This window comes from Nicotiana tabacum, chromosome 22 (assembly GCF_000715075.1).
Source record: "Nicotiana tabacum cultivar K326 chromosome 22, ASM71507v2, whole genome shotgun sequence".
Taxonomy (NCBI): Eukaryota; Viridiplantae; Streptophyta; class Magnoliopsida; order Solanales; family Solanaceae; genus Nicotiana; species Nicotiana tabacum.
Genome location: NC_134101.1, coordinates 54520939 through 54546085, shown reverse-complemented (window position 1 = coordinate 54546085; position 25147 = coordinate 54520939). Strand labels below are relative to the sequence as shown.

The following is a 25147-nucleotide window of genomic DNA, read 5'->3' as shown; positions in this document are numbered from 1 at the left end:
TGGTCAAACAATTCGGATATTATGTTCCTCTTTTTTCCTTTTCAATCAAATATGTAGAAAGGAGAAAAGGTTTAAAAGAAGGCAACTCAGAATACTTTTGCTAAGCCCTTGGCAATATAGGACTTCACTTAAGTCCTTCCAATGGGCAAGGGAGTTTGTTTGCGTTATTTTTACCTTATTTTTAGCGTACTCCGATTCCTAACGTTAAACTATCTTTGGGATGACAATTGTAAACCCTTTCAAGTCAGAAATAACATTAGTCCCTTCTTTTCATTTATGTGACCCAATTTAGCTGGAGATGAAGTTCAAAATAGAATGAGACACTGAATTTAAGAAAGAAAAAGAGACTGAATTTAAGAAAGGAAACTTTTTGGAGCCAATTAGGATACAATTCTGGAATAAATACATGTTTGTATTGGCTTAAAAAAAGTGGCTTTTCAGCAAAAATAAACCAAAAAATAATAAGTTGAAGCTGCCCAACTTATTATTTTTAACTTCTTTTAAACAGTTTTTAACTTATTTTAACTTTGTCAAATACTGAATTAGTGAATGGTGTCCCTTCCTCGTTACAATATAACATTGTAACCGCACCTTATAAACCAATGCGCGAAAATTTGCATTTTGATTATTATCTTAAAAAATGGTAATCTCCCACAGAGTCAAATTATCAAACACCTGGCGACCACCATGCTCAGTCCTCACTGTCATCCGTCGGCTCCGCTGCCAATTCACCTTCTCCACTAGTTGTTCAGAGTGCAATGACGTTTTGCCGTGGTTGGAACACAAGGCTGGGTTGGAGATATCTTCCTTGCTTTCAATTGGAAACTCCGCTCATGGAAAATCACTCGTTGCTCGTCACCCTATAAAACCAGGCGATTGCTTGTTGAAGGTTCCTTACAATGTGCAATTGGCCCCTGATAATCTCCCAAAAGGTATCGATACTTTATTGGGAGATAATGTAAGCAATGCCGCTAAAGTTGCCTTACTCATTCTATATGAGCAGAAGTTGGGCCAGAAATCTGAATGGGCCCCTTACATTACTCGTCTTCCCCGGCTTGAACATATGCATAACACTATATTCTGGAATGACAATGAGCTACAGATGATTCAACCAAGTTCATTATATCATCAAACAATTATGCATAAGCTGTTTGTTGAACAAGAATTTCCAACAATTAAGAAGGCTGATTTTATCCGAGATGTGTTAACGTTAGAGGACTTTAAATATGCATTCTCTTTAGTTACATCGCGAGCATGGGAAAGCTCTCGGGGTGTATCTATGATTCCTTTTGCAGATTTTGTAAATCACAGTGACCTTTCGGACACGATTGTATTGAGTAATGAAGAGGAACAGCTCTCAGAGGTTATTGCGGATTACAGTTATGCTCCTGGTGATGAGGTGCTCATAAGATATGGAAAGTTTTCAAATGCAAGACTCCTTTTGGATTTTGGATTTACTCTTCCTTGTAATAAGTATGAACAGGTTCAAGTTGAGCTGACTATACCTTATGAGGACAACCTCCGTCAGTTGAAGTTGGAGCTTTTGAGCAGACATAAGATGCCAATTCTTAAAGATGTCAATGGATTAAGCTCTTCTGAGAACTCGTTCGCGCTCAAGGAGGTTAGGGGGTATGCTCTTGACGGTCAAGGTAGGGGAATTCCACAGTCAATTCGTGCGTTTGCTCGTGTTGTGTGCTGCACTTCTCCACTAGAGATGAATGATTTGGCTGTGGAAGCAGCAGAAAATGATGGTCGATTGGCTCGGCGTCCACTCAAGGACAAGAGCAGAGAGATTGAAGCACATCAGTTTTTGCACTCAAAAATCAATGAGCTAATAGAAGAATATAATGCATCTATTAAGTCATTGGAGCTGCCCACTACTCTCTGTATGGTTGGAAAACATGATCTGCGGAGACAAATGGCTCAATGCCTTCTCATTGGTGAGCTTCGTGTACTGAAATCTGCTGCACTATGGCTGGAAAATTATTGTGCAACTTTGTTCAGAGTTTAGACAACATTCTTCTGCTCATTCAAGAAGCAAAAAAAGAAGATACTTTTGAAACTTGTGACCTTAAACATATCATAATATTTACATGACTACAAAAGCTTGTCAGTAAGAGTGAAATGAGAAGTTCAAAGACAAATTATTTCCAAATTTAAAGAGCCGATCATTCTTTATGGAGTAGACTAAAAAGGAGATAATGTCACATAAGGTGGAAGAAAGGGAGTAATAATTTCTAGTAACAAAGGAAAGCTAAGAAAATAATCAAAATAATTTTAATAAAACAGAAAAGGGGGGCAAAGATGTCAAAACTATTCTTTCATTTTCTTAGAGATTTTGGATTTTTGTATTTCAAGGTAGACGACACCCATTCTAAAAAGGGAAAAATTTCCAAACAGAGCATCCTTATTTGATGTTATACCTAATTGTTCGTAGTTGATAGAATAGCATGGAAGTTGGTCCATTTAATTAGCTGAGATTGGCAATGTAATAAGATACAACTATAAAGTGTAGAGAAGGCCCCTTCTAATCTTCACAAAGAAATGGCCAATCAGAAGAGCTCTAATAAGAGTTGATGTGGCTCATCCTCGCAAATATATGACTAATCAAAGGAGCTAATACACATTTTAATCTCGACCACGATTAATAAAAGTAAAATTCAGTATTTAAACAACAGGAAGATATTCATCGAAAACGGATGAAAATAGAAGTCCTCCCTAGCCAAGTACGTAAATTTATGGTGGTTCTGTTTACAAGTAAATTTGGGCGTGGATAGAGAACATAAGACAATGTCCATAGAACATTATATATACTTTACGTAACCTTCAGTGTAACAGGTTTTCATATAAACAGGTTCCGCCGATGCCCTGCCACACATTGCCTGCTTTTCTTTGCCATGCATAAGGTGGATCAGAGAACCAAGAAAGCGGGAATATCCAATCCACACTTCGCTTCCTATATTTCACATTGCACATTTTACTGCTGCCAATTGTATTGTTGTTGGTTGCGATTCACATTTGAGCCACGTCCAGTGCCAGAAGCTCCATATGGAGGATAATTTGAGCCTCCGGCACCATAACTGCTACCTCCACCTCCCCGGGGACCAGCAGCAGGCATTCCTCCTGAACCATATTGGGAACCCCTTCCTTGAGGTGGATAGCGACCACTGCCATAAGCTCCACCTTGGCCACGAGTAGGGTGACCATATCCTCCAGAAGGATTTGCTCCAGCTGGATATCTGCTTGGCCCTGCTGGAGGTCCATGCGGCTTCCCGTAGTGGTGGCTCGGTCCGCCAGCAACCTGAGGTTGGGATGCATGCAATGGGGGATTTGGGCCTGGTCTCATTTGAGGATGTCCCTGCCCTGACTGCTGAACCGGTGGAAGCCGACCATGCTGCTGCTGGTGATGCAGTTTTTGGCGTTTAGCTGCTTCTTCGTGCTGCCTTTGCTGCTGACGCTTTTTCTTTGTCTGGAACTCATGTGAAGCTTCATAGGTTGGCAAACTGCTCAAGCAAATAATTCCTAATTAAAAGAATTGCTCGCTAGAAGAACATATAGGGAATTCATAAAGTGATTCTTTGTAATAAAGAAAAGAGAATCTCTTTTTTGATATTTTTAAGGAAAAAGGATTATCTAGAAAGAAATACCTCTTTGGATCGCATGGTAATGGATCAGTCCAGAAATACTCGGCATCAAGTGCATCCTTGGCTGAAATTCTCTTCACAAGATAAAAAGTAGAAAAGCAAGTCAGTCAGGACATTCACATCATAAGAACAGATCCTTAACGTAGAATTGGGAGTGGAATCTAATGGCACACATTTTTAGTGCACAAAGATAGTGTTTGCTCATGCAATGAGACTATTGCAGATATTCACACTTCAGCTGGTTAGCAGGTGCAAATTGCACAGGCAGATTCTGCATCTCTTTGGTCCCTCAGTGGGGGAGAGGATATTGGAGGGAATGTTCACTACGAGAGTCAGTCAAATTACTAGCATCATCAGTGCACTGAAAGCCCAATTCTTACAAGAATCAATAGCAATTCCGCGTGGCCAGATTTCAAATATAAGATGGTTTAGGCACCTAATTAACTTAGATCAAACATCCCAAAAAGATCATACCTTTAAGAAATAATATGAATTATCACCGAACTGAATTCTCCCAAAAATCTGGTTATTCTATGAAATTTCTTGTACAGGAAGTAAACTGTTAAGTTCATTGGAAAATTGCAATGAACTATACAAGCAAAAGAATACATGTCGTATTTTATTTATTTGTCTTCCTCCCCCCACCACCACCACAAAATAAGGCCTGAAAGAAGTAACAACATAAGTAGAAAATATGATGAGCTTGGACATGGGATTCGTAGGCTAGCTTTGGTCTAAAAGCACCATGTCAAATATATGTTTCAACATTGTCTTGTACTCCATTACTTAAAACAAGCAAAATAGTGACATGCATGCCAGAGAAACTGATACCTGAGATGGGTCCAGGGTCAGCATCTTGTCAAGCAACTCCAAAGCATGTCGATCAAAGCTAAAGCCACAGACACAATGATATAAATACATGAACAAGATCTATTTAACACAAATAACTATGCTGTGGAACTACAGCAAATATAGCACACCATATATAGTTTACTTACTGTCTGAAAACCTCCCTTAGACGTCTTTTCAATGGCCTTGATGGTTTGAAATTGTTATACCATGGAATCTTGGAAACTCCAGGCCAGTTAACCTCGTCTGGAGCACCACACAGCTCAAAAATCTTATTCAACTGCTCCGGCTGAAATCATTGTTAAAGAGGGTTATTCACCTAGAAATCCGACACAGCCCAAAGTCACATTCAGACATGGTAGTGACTTTTAGCAGGTTGTTCAGGAAAAAAGAAAATTGTCATTGCACAAAATATCACACAGCTTTTAAGCTCCATATTGACAAGTAGTTTGAAAGTACTAATTAATTTGGATTTATGCAGATACTGCAGCTTCTGTTTTTTAAATCCTTGGCAAACAAGTGTAGAATGAAGATCTTCAAATCTTGTCATAAGCTGGTGCACCAGCTCAAATATAAAAGAACTCTTAACGGTGAATATTTAAAGATGCAACAAATTAAGTGTAGAAGCAATCAGCTGTCTTGAACAGACTTGAGACTCGATGATTAATCAGGCATACCATCAGCCAACCAGAAGTCAGACGTAAAGGAACACCAGACACATACATACTTATTTTAAAAAAAAACAAAAAAACAAAGGAAGTACACATTGGGCAAATATCAACACAACACAATTCTTTTCAAGCGGAAGCTGTTATTATTTTTCCTAAGACTTTAACCGAGTCTTTGTCAGGCCGAGAATACTGAAGGAAGTGCATTTTAGTTAGACTAAAAACTTACATCTTCACTACTTTTGTAAGATTTAGGACATTTAACCAATAGAAAACATCAGCTACCTCATCCTTCCCTGGAAAGATTGGTTTTCCATGAAGTAGCTCAGCGAAGATGCAACCAACCGACCACATATCAACGGCTGGACCATACTTTGTGGTCCCAAGAAGCAGCTCAGGTGGTCTGTTTGATATACCACAAGTCACCACTCACGCGAGAAGAGAATTTAAAATGAAATCCAGCTTACCCCAAAGGATCAGTGTCACAAATCATACCTGTACCATAAAGTAATTACACGATTTGTAAGATTTGCATTGTGATCATTTGAGAAGGATCGAGCAAGCCCAAAATCGGCAAGCTTCAAATTGCCTTTGTTGTCAATCAGAAGATTGGAACCTACAGGGAAAAAGAGTAGCCTTTATCACCACATTTAGAGAGATTGAAATTAGAAAATCAGCATGAATTTCCTAAATCAAACCTTTAATATCACGATGAAGCACTTGATTCACATGACAATAGTGAAGTCCAGTCAAAAGCTGTTTCATGTAACACTGCAAAAGAGAGAATGAAAATCAACATCCCACTCGCCATCTAATTGCTCGGAAATGGTACCAAACATGTTCAAGACAAATTACGCTACCTTAATCTGCGGAACTGAAAATCTCATTCCAGGACGATCAGCAAGCCCAGTCAAATCATGGTCCATGTACTCAAAGACCATGTAGATTCCACCTTTATACTTGTTACCATCTGCAAATGAAGTCATATTGTTACTTCAAATATGACAAACTCAATTAAAGAAGTGATATCAGGACCGGCAGTTGTGGGGTTTGGGGGAGGGGGGGACGCAAAAGCACCATATGAAACTAAAACTGAATTTAAAAACACTTGCCTGGCCTCCCTTGCTCATCCTTCTCAGGACCTGCAACAATTAAAAATTTGATACTTTCACATGACTGTTCATCACAAGATAAAGAACAATAACAAAAGAAAAGACTCATACTCACTAAAACATCATTAAACTATTAGGGCCTTTGTATAATGTCAAATCTGATATCAAAAGGACGTATTTTGCAATTCAGTTTCGTCCCGTAATTGAATACAGTTGGATATTGGCGAAGACCACAGTCAATGCAGGCAAAACTTAATGCATTAGCTGCGGAAAATATAAGAAATATTTAATAAGGTAAATAAATACTTGCTGGCAATGCAATTGCAAGCGCAGAAACTTTTGTATTGGTTCTTTATTAGTGGAAAAAAAAGGACATATAACTTTTGTATGTTGCTTTCAAGTACAGGTAACTAAGGGAAGGTAGTAAACAGTAAAAGAACACAAGATGAAAGCATGTACATTATTTATATCTTACCTGGAGATGTTACAATCTCTTTCAGATTAATCACATTTTCATGGTGCAGCTTCTTCAAGATTTTGATTTCACGTATAGCAGTTATTGGAAACTGCATAAGAACATTAAGAAACACTTCAGAACAACGTATTCTCAAAAGATAACCTTACACCCTTGAATAATCAGTGAGACAAGAGTTTGAACTTGAAAGGAATTAGGCAAACGCAAATCATACTAAAATAAGCTCACCCCTTCTCTTTCGTTGTCCATGCGTATCTTCTTCAACGCAACAATTTCCCCTGTTCTAATTTCTTTAGCCATGTACACTTGACTGCAAGGTAAAAGATATGCACCATTAACAGTTGTACATACAATGATCAAACTAAAGAATGGATAACTAACTACTCCCTCCCTTTCGATCTAACAACCACTTTTGCCTTTTGATTTGTATTAAAATCAAATCCACTTCCAGAAATACAGTATAGGGCATCAAAATTACATGTTCCCACCAGTAAACTTGTCAATAACAAACTTCTCTGTCTCTTATTCCACAACATTCAAAAGAAAAACTTATGACCCATACATGTTTCCCTATTGACATAAACAGCATATACTAATCGTACTCTTAATAACTATGCAAATTTATAGAGGAACTCAATATAGCGTGGGTGGGACAGAGGTGTAGGAAAGTAGAAACTTAAATTCCACAGACCTAATAGGACAGAGAGCATAAGTCTCAGTTAGATAAATTTGAATATATTAATATTGAAAATTCTCCATTTATATTTTGAATATGTAAATTATTTTCATCTATAAAATATCGATCCTGATAGAATTCATTCGACTCATGATTAGACCAAAAACTTGAACAGGCATGCTAACTGTTGGTACCCCTAATCTGACTGATTACCTAATATTCTTCATATTTGGTTTTGAATGTTCTCATAGGTAGTCTTTTGGTAAGTGAATGTTAAAACCAGTTGGATATAGCTGAAACCTTCCATTCTTGGGTTATAAGAGCGTGGTGTGAGGCAATCTCAGAGTTTCCATGAAGCGCATGCGATATTTCATACTCCCTACTCCTTATTAAGGATATATTACATTAGTGAGACAAATGGGCAACAAGATAAGGAGCTGGAAAAAGGTTTCTCACCATCTATCCTTGATTATACCTTTTAGTGTTAAAATAGAACAGGAAAAGAGTCTGCTCTTTCTTGTTAAGATGGTGCAAATCGATTTAACTAAAAAATTTACTAATTTAACTCTGTCTTTTCTTTTTGTGGTCGAGATAGTGTTAATTGAATATGCCATCTAGCATGATGTTGCCAAAGATATGAACACTAGAATTGAATGCCTTTGGGGGTCTACATATGTGAAAGGGAGACAGAAGATGCACAGTGTCTCTTCCTAATTGATCGGTTATGGCAGATGCCATTTTTTATAAGAAGGGGGTTATGTAAAGATCAGTGAAGGAATCTTATTTCGTTGGACAAGAAAAGGAGTTGGAAAAGGCAAGAAGGGGATTTGGGATACCATCCCGCCCTGTATATGGTGGTTAGTATGGAAATGAAGGAATTAGAGATGTTTTGAAAGCAGAAAGGAGAGCACCTAAATTGAAGTGTTTTTTTTTTCTTCTTTTTTTAAGGTACCTATATTGAAGTATAACAGTCTCTTTTTTTAGCATTTTGGTGTAAGCTGAAAAAATGGACATGACGTAGATAGCTTAATAGAGTTTCTGAGACCTCACGAGCTAGACTAGTCGGGAGCTGAGGTTTTGTAAGGTTCCTGATGTACCATACTGCACCAACTTGGTGCAGATTGAGATCAATACAAGTTTTGCTACATATATCAATAAAAAAATGAAAAGAAAAGGTCTACTCTTTCGATGAGACAGAAAAAGCTTGGAACTTCGAGCTGAATTTTTTTTTTTGTCGGCGACGCTAAATGCAAAAAAGCTGAGACCTTTAGCTGATTTTCACTATTAGCTAAAATACTGCTTTACTAACCTTTGAGCTCACAAACACCAGATGTCTTTAATTTGCTGAATATCTACGTTTCTCACAATAGAGTTACTAATTTGCAATTGATTCTGGATATTGCTGAATATCTACGTTTCTCACAATAGAGTTACTAATTTGCAATTGATTCTGGATAAAAGGAATACACCAATTATCCTTCTCTTCCAATTCCTCATCTCTATCCCTACCCACAAAGACCAAAAGGAGCCCAAGACTAAAAGTTGCGGCAAGCAGAGCCCTAATCCACAAATTCTCTAGTACAGTTGATGAAATTTTAAATATGTACAATCAATTAATCAACTACACTTCAATACTAAACTAGTTGGAGGCTACTATATAAATCCTATATATTCGTTCCTTTCTGTTCTTAACCATTTCACTCCAATACTAAACAATGTGTCTTAAACCCAGAAAAAAATCTATAACTTTAACATATATATACAATTATGTTGAAGAAATAGATCAAAATAGAAGAACTGACCCGTAAGTGCCTTCACCAATCTGTTCCAATTTCTCGAAACAATCAACGGTCCGAGATCCCCATGTTGGAGCTTCCGTAAGGTTCAGCTGTTCCGGTGCAGCTATCGCCATTTAAAATAACTTTTTCGGATCCAATTCCTCCAAAATCCCCAATGATTTCAGCTATAGAAGAATACTAGGGTTTTGATTAAATTAAAGGAAGATCAAATCAGGAATTGGGAATTAAGGGAATATATGGAAAGTGGTGGATTGACTTTAAATTCAAGAAAGAGTATTATGGAATCTCAAAACCAGGAAAAAGAAAAAGACAATAGATATTTGGGAGTAAAGCTATAGGAGCAGTGAACAGTGAATGCTATATTTATGTCCGAATATACACTTTTGTATGAGTTAGGTGTTAAACACTCATCCTTATTTAATGTCAAAAACATATTTATGTGATAATACCAAAGATATTTTTCATAGTTTTATTGTAGATATCTAAAGTAAATATGGTTTACCTATCAAAAAAGAATATCTATATTTATGTGAAGATAATGTTACATACATAAATCAGTTATAGAAAAAGTTCATTAAAAGAAATGGAACAAAATTGATTTCACAGTCCCTTCGGAGATGGTCAGTTGGTTTGGAGGGCGGTCATTCATATAGATGACTTGGGATCGATCCCCTCAATGTTTTCTGGGTCGCGTATGTCGCACAGGGCTTGCCTAGTGCGGTTTACATTCCTTGTATGTTTTGCAGGCTATTACACAGTAGCGGCTGTCGCAGAGACTGTAGTGACTGCGAATTTTCCTGGATTACAAAAATAAAAAAAAATGATTTCACAAAAGTTCTTTTACTCATTATCTTTAAATGATGGCGAGATCGATGTTTATCAAATCTGGCGCAAGTGACAACCTTACTTATATATTCAAACAAACATTTTTGGATGCAAGTTTTAGAAATTTGTATAAGAAATTGAATGTAGAGGCTAATAGATCAAAATTGATATGTTTGCAAAGTGTATGTACATTAAACCATTTTTTTCTTTTACCAAGTTTTTTTTTTCTCTATTAATATTTTTGGTAAATTTTTTACTGAAGAGAGCATATTCTATGAAGACTTACATACTATCTTTCTTTCAATAGGATTTTTAACTGATTTTTTAATAAAATTTTAACGAGACATATTCTTTAAGCATTAAACATTCGTGGGCGTTGTTATAAATTCAATGAATTATATTCGATATCCATGCAACATATTGGATCTGAACATTTTGCATCAAAATGCACTTCTACCTATCTCTTATCTAGTTAAACTTTCCTTTCAAATCTAATGTAACCATAATATAATAAGTTAGCTAAGAAGCTACTCTTCTTCCTATGGTCCTTTTCAAAGGAATTGAAACAAAAAACTCTCGCACTTTACCATTTCTTACTTAACTTTTTATTGATTTGTAACTTGCTAGAATATTAAGAGTGACATATATTATATATAATAATTTAGTGAATAGAGTTATATGACACACAATTTGAACTATATCGTCACTAATTTGAATGTTAGAGCCTAGAGAATAGGGTTGCGGTAGCAATTTATTGTCAAAGTTAAATACAAATTAATCGGCCCCAAACAAGATACAAGATGAAAAACAAAAACAAAAAAAGGAAAAAAAAGGTGAGGTGGGGGAAATAGGAATTAGGAAAAGTGGGTGAGAACCGAGAACCCAACCCATAAGTGCATACACGAACCTGACCCGAAGTCAAACATATAAATAAACTCAGCATATGCCAAAAATTGCAAATCCTCTTCTCTGGATCAGAAATATATGCTCCAACACTGCGGTTTCAACAACCAGCCACTTCCTAAATCTTCTCTTCTACTGGTAAGTTCTCAAAAATTCAATCTTTTTCGTGAATCCGTTAAAGGGTAAAGAGTTCTGTTCTATAATTAAATAAATGAAAAAAATGGAATATTTATTTCTAACCATCCCAAATACTTGCACTTGAAATCAAGTAAACTAAGATATTCCTAAAATCTCGACCTGTTGGCCTTCATTTGACTTGAGGCTAATTTGTTAAAGATATTAACATCTCAAATAACTAATGAGTAATTATTCTGTGTACTAACATTATTCTCTTAATGATTAGAGAGTGGACCTCAATTTGTATAAGAGTTAATGAAGCAGTCTTTTTGATAATTATAATCCAAGATCATTAGCTGAAGTTGATTGATTAGAGGCCATGGCGAAGCCATAAATTTTTCCAAGGGTGTTCAAACTGGGAAGAAGTGAAAAAATTCCTTGAAAAAGGGTGCTCAATATATGTTATATACCTCTAAAAACTAATATTTATCTAATATACAATGTAATTTTTAATGATAGCTTTGCCCCTGATTAGAAGTATAGTTGGATAATTAGCCTAATGTAATAGATAAAACTCTTATGAAACTCAAACTGCTGGTGCGGTCCTGGTTAATACCTTCCCTGTTTAATTTGATTTTTACATTCTTAATTAAATTTGATGCGATATACTTTCTATCAAATACAAAGAATAAAAAAAGAGAGGCGGAAAGCTAGTTGAAGAAATATTTCTAGAGTGGATTATAATTCTTAGAAGCAAAAGTGAAGTTTTTGAGCTGTTGTTTGGAATTATAGGTCTGATTCAAATGGCTGATGAGGAGAGAGATCTAATTGAGATCTTGGAAGAGAATAACCCAATAGACACCAACAAATATACTCGTTATGTTCGTTCTCCCAAATGCGGAGCTATAGCAACGTTTGAAGGTACAACGCGTGACACCTTTGAGGGCAAGGAAGTCTTAGAGTTAAAATACGAAGCATATGTTCCAATGGCGATACGTTGTTTAAAAACCCTATGTTCTTCTGCCCGAGCATCGTGGGATATACACTCGATTGCAGTTGCCCACTGCTTGGGTACTGTTCCTGTCGGAGAGACTAGTGTATTTGTTGCAATCTCGGCTGTCCATCGAGCGGATGCATTGGATGCTTGTAAGTTTCTGATTGACGAGCTTAAAGCATCAGTTCCGATATGGAAGAAGGAGGTATATACAAATGGAGAAGTGTGGAAAGAGAATAAAGAGTTTATAGAGAGGATCCCAGATCTTGGGAAGACATCACATGATCAAGCCGGCACTTGCTCTGCTAAAAAGAAAGTGGAGGCACATGAGAGAAAGAGTTGCTGTGGGACAAAGGTTAAAGTCAATGATGAAACTTCAGATTCTTGTAGCTAGTTCTGAAGCACATGTTGTATTTCGTTCAAACACCGTCACTTCTCAATGAAACCGGAAAAAAAGAAATGGTAATTCATTCTTCTTCCAATTTCCTTTTCCTCTCTTGCTCTCATGTGACAGGTTTTTGTTATGTGTGTAATACCAACTATGAAATGCTCAGATCATAACATAAGGCAGTTTACATACTACAATGTGCTTTCATTTAACTCGACAAATATTAATGCTTGCTTATGCCTCTACCTCCACAAATTTGCTCATTTGTAGCTTAATCATTCTCAATATTGTCTTTCAAAATCAGTTCTCCCAAGATCTTCTCTATTTTTCATGACACAATAACATGCCATACTGCAGGACAACTTTAGATAATCTGTCATCATTGCTGTCATTTTGGTGGTGTAAAAATCATTTTCAGTCTTCTTTTCCACAAAAGTTATTGTATGTGTTTATAGCCAAATCATTCATAATGTCCTCAAATCAGTAGGGGGGGGGGGATAAGATCCTTGCCAAATCGAAGTTATTCATTTCATTCGCTACTAGAGCCTCTACTATTACTATGCAAGACGAAAAGAGGATTTGCCAATCAATCAATTCAAACTAATGTGTAGGAACCTGACCTCATTGAACTGAATGTGCATCCTTCCCGCATTTGAAGACGGACTAATGTTGTGCAGCCAAATCATTCGTAATGTCCTCCAAATCAGTTTCTCGAGTTTTTTCCCCTTTTTTTCCCCAGTTAACAACATGATGCTAGAGTGAACAGCAATTATAGATCATCTGTCTTCGGATATAACTTTCATTTTGTGGTGTAAAAGTAATCTTGTGTCTTTCTTAGTATGTACATATTGCTAAATCATTCTCAATGTCCTCTATATCAGTTTCCACTTATGTTATTGACAAATCATTCTCTATGTTCTCTAATTTTAGTTGTCGAGTTTTCTCCCCCATCTTCCATGACACAACAATAGCAGTTCATCGAGAAATTCATATATTAAGCTCAAATGATAAAAGTCTTGGATAATAATCTACAACGCACTAGAACGCCCTTGTTGACATCCTTTACTCCGACAGCATCTGGGGTTCCTTGAACAATGTGATATCTCATCCCAGGTAAATCCTTAACCCTTTCCCCTCTTACTAAGACTATAGAATGTTCTTGTCCAATTTATTTGCTTTTAGAAGGCTTATGTATAGAGCCAAGCCATTGTTAACAGTATGATATTTTAGTTAATAATATGACGAGGAAAAGAAAAGCTTCTACCATATAACTTTACACTTAATATAGTTTAAGATACTTCTATTATATGAGCTAAAAACCAAGGGAGTGAATTTGTACAAATTGTGCATCTAATGTGGATTGTGGATATGCAATGTAACTGTATTGTGCCCCTTTGCTTTCTTGCGAAATCAATGAAATATTAGTCGTGTTTCTCAAACTTAGATTTTAATGTCAATCTCCTCTTTAACATGAGGAAACGTAATTATAGGAAAATTATATTGTTCAGATAAATCTTTTTCTTTTTCTTTTTTTATTACGGTATTCTCAGATTTGTTGTTCATTCAAAGGGGCAGCTCGATAAAGAAAGTATTCCGCCGCATGTACGCAGGGTTGGGGAAGGGCCACAAACTTCAGGGTGTGACGTACACAACTTACCCTAATTAAGGCAAATGCCTTATCATGTAGTAGCAGCAGGTTCAAGCTAGATCTGTTTGGCTTCTCAATGTATCTTTAGGAAACATAATGAAGTTACTGTTTCGCAAAGCTTCAAAGTACATGATTGTATGAATAACGTACAAGACGTAGAAGGCAGCCCCAGCTTGGCGAATCTCATCCCCGCTTAACGAATTGGATTGCCTACCTCCTATCATTTTCCGTTTCATGTTTAGAATACGTTTGACTGCTTTTTGTTTTATCATAATGGCACCACGTGTAAAGAGCTTAATATATAATTTGCTGTTCGAGGCTACTGCATATGTCCGTGGAAGAGAATAAAGAGCTTTCGGTATTCGATATTTGATATTTTGGTATTCGGTATGTATATATATCTAGGGCCGTGCATAATTTGGTAAATACTGAATTACCGTATCGAAATCGAAAATTTTGGTATTCGGTATTCGATATTTTGGTATTTGGTATGGTATTTGGTTTAAGTTTTAAAAAAGAATTGGTATTAAGTATGGTATTTGATATTTTAAAATAAAATATCGAAATACTGATACCGTACCGAAATATATATTATATTACACAATACGCATTTTATTAATTATAACATAAATATAAGAAATCTAAAATTTTACTTTCCTTTATTCTCTAAGTTCATCAATTAACTCTAAGCAAGTAACAAGATATTTCTCTAAGTTTTCTCTATCTAGGTTGGTATTTGATGGTTTTGGACAAAACTTCTATCAACAAACGTTTTTAGTTTTGTATTTTTGAATACTTTAATTAAGAATACTACCGTCTATGATTCTATGCACTAGTTAGTATTCAAACCGAATAAACCAAAGTTACCGAACAGAATAAACCGAAACCGAAATAAGAAAAACCGAACATTTAATTAGGTACAATATTGGTATAGCATTTTACGGAACCTAATACCGAAAATATCGAACCGAAATATCTAAATACCATACCATACCGACCGACGAACACCCCTATGTATATCTGGCTACGTAAGTATTGTCAAAGACAGATCAAAGTGTTATCGGTAAAGTTGTTCTAAATATGTCGACTTCATCATCAAGGCTAGCATCAATAGTTATTTCCAAGAAAATTATCAAACCCTCCATTCCAACCCCATCTACTCAAAGATGGCACAAACTTTCCCTTCTTGATCAAGGCATCTGTAACAACTTGTTTGGATTGTTGTTACATGTCGTTTCATAATATATCGTATTGTATTGTACTGTATTATACCATATTGTTTGATGAATACAACGTTTGGATAGATTGTGTCATTTGCCGTCGTTTCATGATGTCACACACCAACAATATGAAGAGTAAATTTGTAACATTACTAAGAAAAAATAGAATACATAGTAGAATTATTACATAAAAAAATAGGATAAAAGATAAAATATGATTATTTAATAATAAGGGAGGGCAAGATGAGAGAAAAAGGCAAGGTAACGACGCCACCACACTAAATCCGTCGTTTCACAAAGTGACACTTTTCGTCGTTATGTAACGACGAATTTAACGATCCAATAAAACAAAATTTAAGTAACAATTAAAATAAGCATTGTATTTAAAGTAATAATACGATACAATACTGTAAAAGGTGACCTTATTTTTAGGCTTTTTATTTGTGAGCCTTGTTGGCACATTTGGAGCCTTTTATTTAAGGCCTTGTTGGCCAAATAAATAACCTTGTATTTTGAGAGGATGTGGCCAATTGTTGGCCAAGTATTTCTTTCTTCTCTTCCTATATAATGAGGACTCTCTACTCATTTGGAAACACACCAACAAGACTTGAGTATTCATTTCTTGTTTCTTCCTTTCTTCCTTTATTAAGAGTGTTTTGTATGAGAGTTAGTGTTGGGAAGCACTTGTGTGAACCCTTTCTTTGGAGTGATCTTGTGAGGTTATTCCCTTAGGGTATTTGGGATTAATTAGAGTATTTACTCTAATTTTGTACTCTCTTTTGTACTCTTATTGCTATAGTGAAATTGCCCCTCTCCGCTTGTTGACGTAGGTCACTTTGACCAAACCACGTTAAATTTGTGTCTTCTTTATCTACTTTAATTGTCGTTGTTATCAACTTCCATTGTCTTTGTTATTGCCATTATACCGTTGTTTGGCTATATTCCGCACTACCCGGGTTCCCGATCCTAACAAATTGGTATCAGAACCGGATCTAACCGGGTTAGTTTCAATAGCCAAAATGACTCTAACAAAGACCTATGTTGAGAAATTTGATCGAAGTGCAAACTTCGAAATGTGGCAATTAAAGATGAAAGCTATCCTAATTCAGGATGGCATAGACTTGACTTTACAAGGAAAGGAGAAGAAGCCGGATAAAATGACGTATGAGGAGTTTGCAGTCATAGATAAAAGGGCAAAAGTAGGTATTATTTTAAATCTCTCAAATGAGGTTTTACGTGAAATTTCTGTAGAAACCACAGCCAAAGGCATGTGGGAAAAATTGAAAACCTTATATATGAAGAATATGGTGAAAAATAGACTTTACGTGAAGCAGAAGCTTTATACAATTCGTATGGGTGAAGGTACTTCTATTTTCTCTCATCTTGACACCTTTGATTCCATTCTTATGGATTTGAGTAATATAGATGCTGAAATTAAAGATGAGGATCAAGCCGTGTTACTGCTTTGTTCTCTACCCCCATCTTTTAAGCATATAAGAGATACTATGCTTTATGCAAAGGATAATATCTCTTATAAGGATATTAAATCTATCTTAAAATCTAAAGAACAGATAGATAATGATATTACTGGGGAAGCTAGTGGAACTCAAGTGGAAGTTGGCTTGTTTGTTAGGGGTAAATCCGACTCCATATCTAGATACAATAATTTACAGCGTCGCTATTGTCATAAGAAAGGTCACAATATCTCTGAATGTTATAAACTGAAAAATAAAGAAAAGCATAAAGAAAGAAAAAATGAGCACAAAAATACTGACACCGCCGAAGCTAGTGTAGCAACTGATGAGATTGAGAGAACTATATTTTTAGCAACTGAAACTAGTTTCAGATTAGACAATGAGTGGATTTTAAATTCCGGTTGTTCATATCATATGTGTCCTAGCAGGGACTTATTTTTTACATATGATTCAGTTGCAGGTGGAGTTGTCCAACTGGGTAACAATGTTACTTGCAACGTTATTGGCAAAGGTACAATTCGGTTCAGAATACATGATGATGTGGTGAGAACTCTCACCAATGTTAGATATGTTCCTGAGTTGAAGAAAAATCTCATATCTTTGGACACTTTAGAATCCCTTGGGTGTAAATTCACTAGTGAAGGTGGAGTTTTAAAAGTTTTTGAAGATGCTATTGTAGTCATGAAAGCACACAGATCTGGTTCGTTGTATACTTTATTGGGCTCCACTGTTATAGGCCCTACTGCAGTTTCGGTATCAGACAACTTGTCTGATTTTGATGGCATTAAATTTTGACATATGCCCATTAGGGCTTTTGCGGAGAAGGTGAAGCAAATTTACTATATCAGCCAAAATTAGGCGTGGAGATTTCTAAAAGGTGGCCTTATTTTTAGGCTTTTTATTTGTGAGCCTTGTTGGCACATTTGGAGCCTTTTATTTAAGGCCTTGTTGGCCAAATAAATGGCCTTGTATTTTGAGAGGATGTGACCAATTGTTGGCCAAGCATTTCTTTCTTCTCTTCCTATATAATGAGGACTCTCTACTCATTTGGAAACACACCAACAAGACTTGAGTATTCATTTCTTGTTTCTTCCTTTCTTCCTTTATTAAGAGTGTTTTGTATGAGAGTTTGTGTTGGGAAGCGCTTGTGTGAACCCTTTCTTTGGAGTGATCTTGTGAGATTATTCCCTTAGGGTATTTGGGATTAATTAGAGTATTTACTCTAATTTTGTACTCTCTTTTGTACTCTTATTGTTATAGTGAAATTGCCCCTCTCCGCTTGTGGACGTAGGTCACTTTGACCGAACCACGTTAAATTTGTGTCTTCTTTATCTACTTTAATTGTCGTTGTTATCAACTTTCATTGTCTTTGTTATTGCCATTATACCGTTGTTTGGCTATATTCCGCACTACTCGGGTTTCCGATCCTAACAAATACAATAGATAACAATTACCCAAACAAGCTGTAACGTCTATATGCCCTTTGTGTTTTTCTACTCCAAACAGCTACTAGAAACCATATTCCCAGACCGACCTAAACAACGATCCCATTGTTTAACTTGTTACTATCCATGGGCTGGATGTCTAAAAGGTAACGGTACTATTGAGTGTGATGATAAGGGGACAGAGTTGTTGGAAGTTCAAATTGACTCTCCAATGGACAGTGTTGGGCAATGTTGTATATCCTGGAGTAATAATCAAGGTGATTGATGGTCGCTCAACTCAGCCGTTTTTAATGCGGAGGAATAGCACTTACTGTCTGTTTGTCACACACAGTGGGAGATGCATGCAGTGCTTACTATTTTTTGAGAGATTGGTCTTATAACAACATGATAGGGGTCCAAGAATTACTAAAGAAAATCAAGAAACGTGCGGAAGCTAAAAGAAAATAAAGAAACAAAAAAAAAATGAAAAATTAAAGATAGATTGAATTCAAGAAAGAGTTTCTTGAACAAGAAGTCTATTCTTGAAGTTGAATCCTAACAATCACCTTTGGTAGAGAATTAAAAACAAGAGATAGATTGTGAAACCCGACCCTTTAGAATAACAAGAACAACAATAAGCCTAAACTTATCACCTTTCTTGAATACCTAGAAGTGATCTAAGATTTCGAAAGAGTTTAATCTTACCACCTTAAGTTGAGTCTTGAAGGTTGAAGAATAAATCCAAGAGTAGCCACACACAAGAGTGCAAGAAAAATCTCACAATTTTTATTGATATTGTCTATAATAATCTAAAATCTAAAAACAAAGATGACACCCCTTTATATAGAGAGGGGGTCACGAAATTCCTACCTAAAAACAAGGAAATAAAGTCCTAAACTACTTTGGACAACAAGTCCAAATACCTTAGGAAAAGGAAAAACACTAGGAAACAAAAACCAAGTCAATCTTGGAAAGTAACTCCAACAATCTTAGGAAAAGGAAAACATAACCTTAATTACCTAGGAAAGCAATAAATCTAGTACCAAAATATATGAAAATAAGTTAAAACCAATCTTGGATAGAATCTTGAAAGTCCCAAACCAATAATGAATAGGATCTTGAAAATCTTGAAGGCAACTTGCAAGAAACTTGGCACCAACTTGTACCCAACTTCTATCACGCCTATTGAGCCTTTCTTGGGTAGAAAGTAAGTCTTTTTTATGTTATAAAAACGTGGCTTCATGTAGGACTTATTGGGCTGCAAGTTTGGACACATTTTTAGGTTCCAAATAGGTCCAATAGTGGCCTGATCTGGACCTTTGTTCGGAGGATGTCTTTTGGGATCTTATCCACCTTTTCTTGGACATAAATTTGGACCATAAAATAATTATAATACCTAGACAACTTATATCCTTTATCCTTGAGCTCTCCATCCTAATTAACAACTTCTTTATTTGCACTTGAAGTTTAATGACCTTGTTTTGCAACTCTTTAGCTTGACATCTTGTTAAAGGCTCTATTTGAGATTCCAAAGCTTTATTCTTGTCCTTGAATAGATTTGAGCTTCCTAGGATGCTATCATGGTCTGCACCAACTTGAAATCAAAATGCAAAAATATCTCCACTCTCTTCCTTTGGTTTTATGCTTACTTTTATCAGTAAATTAGTTTTGATTTATAAGATTATTACAAGTGTTTTTATTATTTAGCTAAATGTAGAGTAGTTCGATTCAGAAATTTTGGTGCACCCATTCATCGAAAAAGTTTTTACTGACTTCTTTAAAGTTTGAATACCCTTGGCGAGATTCCTGGCTAAGCTACTGATTGCAGTGCCATCTTAGTTGGTCCTACTACGAAATGTAATTTCACCACCACTACCACCTAGCTCCATTGGGAATATGGTCACAACCTTTCCCACACCAATACATTAACAACGAAGGAGATCTTAGGTTGCCAAAGTTAGTAGCTGGTTTAAGGAAAGTCCAAACAAAATCTCTACAGCAGAGACTCTCAAAGAAAGTGAGCGAGTTTTGGAGATTCTAAATGCATAAAGTACAAGAGATGAGCAGCCCTTTCACCAAAGGAATTGTGATTAATACTCTAGTAGCATGTGTAACTTACCATTCCAAGATTTAGATTTTGGATGGGGGAAGCCTAGTAGAGTAAGCCTTGCAAGTGCTCCATACGGCAAGCTGTTTGTGTCAATGAGTGCAGCACCTGATGGTGGAATGCAAGTGCTTGTCAACCTGCAAAATAAAGAATACATGTCCATTTTTGAGCAAGGCAACAACCTTCTCCGATTTCCTAACCCTGCTCATGTTCAGGACCTCCTTTTTTTTTAATTAAGAGAAATTAATGGAGGCTCTCAACAATACTTGATGCAAGTGATGAACAAATAATTCTGGAGAAGGAGCTTATACACTTTTGATGTTCAATATATTCTTTGATGTCAGCGAACCACTGTTGCCGACCCAAAGTTTCTGTTAGGTTGCAATATATACCGGGTAGCTTCTGTGTGCTATCATGATTAGGCGGACTTTTCGTCAAGAATATTTATCGTGGAGTTTAAAGAGGCTACCCGCTTATAAAAGTGGATATTTTACACACAGAAAGACCAAAGAATAAAAGTGGTATTATTGAAACCAAGCAATAAAATTCAATATCCACAGAACTATACATGTTAAAAGGGCACATGACTTTACTAGTAAGTAATCATATAAAAGTAGTATGAATTTTTCAGGTTTCAAAACAGAGAGATCAGATAGCTGACATGATCTCACACATTCACAATCTTACTTCCAGAGAAGATCTCTTGCAGGGGGGAAGGAGGGCAACAGCACCTCTATTTGGACTTGAAAACTTCCTATAAACTGCACCCAGCTTGTTTTCAGCAGCACCTGAGTGGAACCTAACTAATTCCATTGCACATTCCCTGTTTCAAACAATACAAACCCAATTAGTGCTTAAATCTGTAGGGAGTTACCAATCCCGAATGGGAATTGTTTAAACTATTTTCTTACATCAGCTGGTCCTCTGAGTAGCCGGTGTGGTGCTTCAGTGTGTCGGTCCATCTAGGACTCTTGTTGAGAGTAGCACGAGCAACATAAACAGCAGAAGCAGCAAGCTTTGACGGGCAGTAAGATATCACGGTCTTGTAGTTCATCAGCCCGAGCTCAGCCAAGAAAAATGTCATATTCTCCATCTTTTAAACAAAAAAGGAAAACACTTATATCAGCTAAACCGGGCTGTCTTTATTTGCTTAAGTAGCACAATTCACATTGAGAATAGATCAATACCTCCTTCTGATCAGATGGAAATGAAGCTTTAATGTATCGAACCAGAAAGACGTATGCTGTTGGAACAGTTAAATACCACTCCAGCTTTTCCAAGATTGCTTTCTCCATTACAAGTATCTGGTCCCTGATATAACCATTGTCTGTTATTGTTAGGAAGTCATTAACCTGCAGGTACATAAATAGCATAGAATCCGAGATTATGATAAATTTGAATGAACATATTAATCACATTTTCAGAATATACTTCATATTATACCTCAGGAGGCCAAATCTCTTCATATTTGCAGGCAATAAGCATTGAGCTGATGCAAAGTAACTGAAGTTCCCTTCTAAAGACAGTCTCCTTTGAAAAGAAACGGTCCATTATGTTAACTGTGAGGTATAGGCTTTCAGGACTCAGCTCAAACCTTTTGTGTGCTTCTATCAGCCAATCCACAACAACTGCTCTCACACTGAAATTGATCTCTGGTTGTAAATCCATGTAATCACATGGTCGCCCCTCGTCCTGAATCAGCCAAATCGTCAAAATAACAGGATATATTTCACGTATGATTAGTGAATTTTATCCATTACAACAATAAAGTCACAAAACTAATTTTCAAATTAAAGTAACTGAATTTTACCCACTATAATGGTAAAGTCACACGAACGTTAACATAAAGACAGATGATATTCACCATACCTCTGTAAGCTTGTAAAATTTGTAAATATCGTCAACATATTCCACAACAGCCAAGTGATTATCAACATCAGCAGCATCAATATCAACAATCTGTATCTTTGGTTTGGTGGGGAGTCCACATGCAGCCTGAAAGATAAAAATTGGTCAATTTTACTGTATACAGATCTTGCTTAGTACATTTTTTCAGCTAAGGGAAGAAGAGGTAAAAGAACAACCTTGCTTCTTGAAGTTAGAACAGAAGTTAGAGTCTTTCCACTCTTCTTTACTTTTCTTCTATTCAAGGGGATGTCCTCTTCAATGGTTTTCACATCCTCATCACGGCGTTTAACAGTAAATATTTCAGCTTTTGCTTTGACAGAAACCTTTTTAGACGCTTCTGCTTTTGTCGGAACACCAGCTTTCGTTGCTGGAACTCCTTTGGTAACTTCTACTGGAGGCTTCTTCTACAAACAAACCAAGACGATAATAAACCATCTAAGCGCTATCCTTCAAAACTTTTACAAGAACTATTATCCGCACTATAATGATGTAAACTACCTTATTCTTCTCCACTGGTGCTTGTCCCTTAACTATTAAGTCTGCAGCAAACCTCCTGAATAGTGAATGTTTTCATTTACGTTACACGGCCTTATACAAGAGAAAACCAACAACAAGACACAATAACTACGCCTCAATCTCAAACGAATTGGGTCGGCTATAAAAGAAGAAACCAAAATGCATAAAATTCTTAGTTCTACCTCGTGATGGGGCGAGAAATCTTAGTTTGAGGCTTTGCTCCAACAGCAGGAACAGTGACAAGGTTCCCAATATCTCCCAAAGCACGCCTATTTCTTCCATCTGCTTGTACATTCTTCTTCTTACATTCTCCCTCTCCAACTACTAAATATCTCAAACTCACATATTAGTAAAGATTATAAACTCACTAATAATATGCAACTCAAGGAAACTAAACCTTGACCAAGATAATGAGTTCTTTGGCCCAAAAGCAAATTCTGGGAACAAGAAAATAAAACGAAGATTTACATGTATCATAAATAAAAGGACAGTCAGTTTTCACAATTCTTAAAATTTCGTTACCAGTGATCATTTAAACAATTACTACTCATATCAATAGGTACCAAACTAAAAACGCGCAAGAAATATTGATACTCATAATTATGATCAATCAACACGTCAAAATTTTGTGTGAACAGTGAAATATTCAAAAATGACTATTTGCAATAACAAAAAACAAATAAAATTTTTCATTACGAATCCCAGAAAAAGAAACAACAAGAACAACAACAGACAATTAATTGGAAATATAGATTTCACATGAAAAAAAAATTGACAATAAAGAAACCTCATGCAAGAAAAATACCCAATGGAGCATGCATCAATAGAAGAAAGGGGATGACGAAAAAGACTATTTTCACTCACCTTTGGGTAAAGTTTTTGGAACTGCGTCTCTGTTAGCCATTTCAATGTCTTTCTTCAATTCTTGATTCTTTTTTAGTTTTCTTGCTTATCTATTTCTAATAATCTTTTTTGCTCTACGAATTTTGGGTTTTTTCACAGATTGTGAATGCAAAGAGAGGGGTTAATTGAGGTGATTCGTCTGAGTTTTATAGTAGCTTAACATGCCGCTTACTTTAACGGTCTTATTTTCATTTTTTTTTACCTCTGAAATGAGGAGCGTTGGATGGGATCTGATCGGGCGGTTCCTGAACGTTGGATTCTTGTCGAGCGCCATTTCCCGTTTCTCCTTCGGTGCATGCAAGTTATTTGATAAATAAACTTCGGTATTTAAATGAGAATACCGATAATTTCTCTTTTTTTTTTGAACTGTCCAAAATTTTATTTAACAAGTATAAGTATTTACAACCGCTAGCTCAATTGGACTCTAGAGTTACACCCTATCTAATATAATGTCTTTAATCCTCTAAGTGCAGACAGTCATCTTTCCTTGAAATCTCTTGTGGTTTTCTCTGTCCAGGTGAAATAAAAACACTAGCATATCACCTCTTATTTTGCTGGTAGCCCTCCTTGTTATTTATACAATCTCCTCATCCCAACTTCCAATCTGGTGTCTTAATTTCTCGTTAAAACAAATTTTCAATCAAATGTATGATTCATCTCTTTGGCAAAATAAAGTGCTTCAAATAATCAAAATTCAAAATATATTTAGATTAGAATTTATTATCACCGTAAGAAAATAACATTTATCTGATGTTCCACCATTCAATACCATTATCTTCACTATATAATTTGCTGAGAACTTTAGTAGCAATTTCTAACTATAAAAGAAAATTCACTTCCAAAATACTCTTTTTTTGAATTCAATCAGTTTTTTTTCTTTCCAAACTTCAATAAAAAGTTTTTTTTTTTTATAAAAAAGAAGCACAGTACAATAAGTTACTAGGAAAGGAACACAAAATTTCCAAGTCCTAATAATACCAATTTGGATTAATTAATTAAAAAATAATATTCGAAAGATTAGATTAAAAAGTGGAGATGCGGGGGATCGAACCCCGTGCCTCTCGCATGCAAAGCGAGCGCTCTACCATTTGAGCTACATCCCCAAGTTATGAATTTATTCACAATACTCTTACAACACTTAATCTATCTATCTATATTTATACTATATTAAAAACACGAACTCTTAGCTAAATGTCGTTCACCTTTTTTTACCCTGTGTAAGGACAATTTATGTTGGATAAATTCGTAATTATAATACAAAAAGGTATTTCGAGAAAACCAAAATTAAATTGCCCAACAATTTATGTCACTTTAGGTTTTAGCATTATATTTTTCTTCCGTAATAAGTGTCATTTTAGATAAAATAAATAACTAAGTATATAAAAAAAGGAATTGTCATTTGTTTAAATGAATATCAAAATAAATTAAAATAATTAATGTCAACTCATGTAAAATATTTTTTGTCTTCCAATATTTCATCCTTATAATTTAACATT

At 35.8% G+C, this 25147-nt stretch overlaps 4 protein-coding genes and 1 non-coding gene across 13 annotated transcripts; 2 read left to right on the top strand and 3 right to left on the bottom strand.

Annotated features, from left to right (window-relative positions):
• The first annotated feature begins 185 nt into the window (after nt 1-185).
• Nucleotides 186-2115, top strand: LOC107805139 (fructose-bisphosphate aldolase-lysine N-methyltransferase, chloroplastic). The gene has a single exon (XM_016629132.2). It carries the CDS (start codon nt 641-643, stop codon nt 2009-2011), a length of 1371 nt encoding a protein of 456 aa, XP_016484618.1. The 5' UTR covers nt 186-640; the 3' UTR covers nt 2012-2115.
• A 507-nt stretch (nt 2116-2622) lies between these two features.
• LOC107805140 (cyclin-dependent kinase C-2) lies at nt 2623-9613 on the bottom strand. The gene is made up of 12 exons (XM_016629133.2): nt 9227-9613; nt 6977-7058; nt 6749-6839; nt 6274-6303; nt 6022-6131; nt 5860-5932; nt 5657-5777; nt 5447-5564; nt 4643-4782; nt 4476-4533; nt 3648-3718; nt 2623-3503 (listed from the first exon to the last, which is right to left on the bottom strand). The coding sequence occupies exons 1-12, from the start codon at nt 9334-9336 to the stop codon at nt 2978-2980; spliced, it is 1530 nt and encodes a 509-aa protein (XP_016484619.1). The 5' UTR covers nt 9337-9613; the 3' UTR covers nt 2623-2977.
• Nucleotides 9614-10936: 1323 nt separating this feature from the next.
• On the top strand, nt 10937-14471 carry LOC107805143 (molybdopterin synthase catalytic subunit). 9 transcript variants are annotated; one of them, XR_012705310.1, is made up of 4 exons: nt 10937-11089; nt 11861-12524; nt 13381-13563; nt 14061-14471. XR_012705310.1 is itself a non-coding variant. In XM_016629137.2 (2 exons), the coding sequence occupies exon 2, from the start codon at nt 11872-11874 to the stop codon at nt 12454-12456; it is 585 nt and encodes a 194-aa protein (XP_016484623.2). In that variant the 5' UTR covers nt 10937-11089; nt 11861-11871; the 3' UTR covers nt 12457-12644. The 9 variants fall into 9 exon arrangements, 1 of the variants encoding a protein (XP_016484623.2); XR_012705308.1 differs by having other exon boundaries at nt 14026-14471; XR_012705307.1 differs by having other exon boundaries at nt 14020-14471.
• Nucleotides 14472-19296: 4825 nt separating this feature from the next.
• LOC107798897 (G2/mitotic-specific cyclin S13-7-like) lies at nt 19297-23794 on the bottom strand. The gene is made up of 9 exons (XM_016621928.2): nt 23613-23794; nt 22931-23072; nt 22731-22785; nt 22409-22636; nt 22194-22319; nt 21768-22016; nt 21512-21676; nt 21236-21417; nt 19297-21147 (listed from the first exon to the last, which is right to left on the bottom strand). The coding sequence occupies exons 1-9, from the start codon at nt 23650-23652 to the stop codon at nt 21000-21002; spliced, it is 1335 nt and encodes a 444-aa protein (XP_016477414.1). The 5' UTR covers nt 23653-23794; the 3' UTR covers nt 19297-20999.
• Nucleotides 23795-24681: 887 nt separating this feature from the next.
• On the bottom strand, nt 24682-24754 carry TRNAA-UGC (transfer RNA alanine (anticodon UGC)). Its single transcript has one exon. It is a non-coding gene; the product is annotated as a tRNA-Ala (tRNA).
• Nucleotides 24755-25147: the final 393 nt, after the last annotated feature.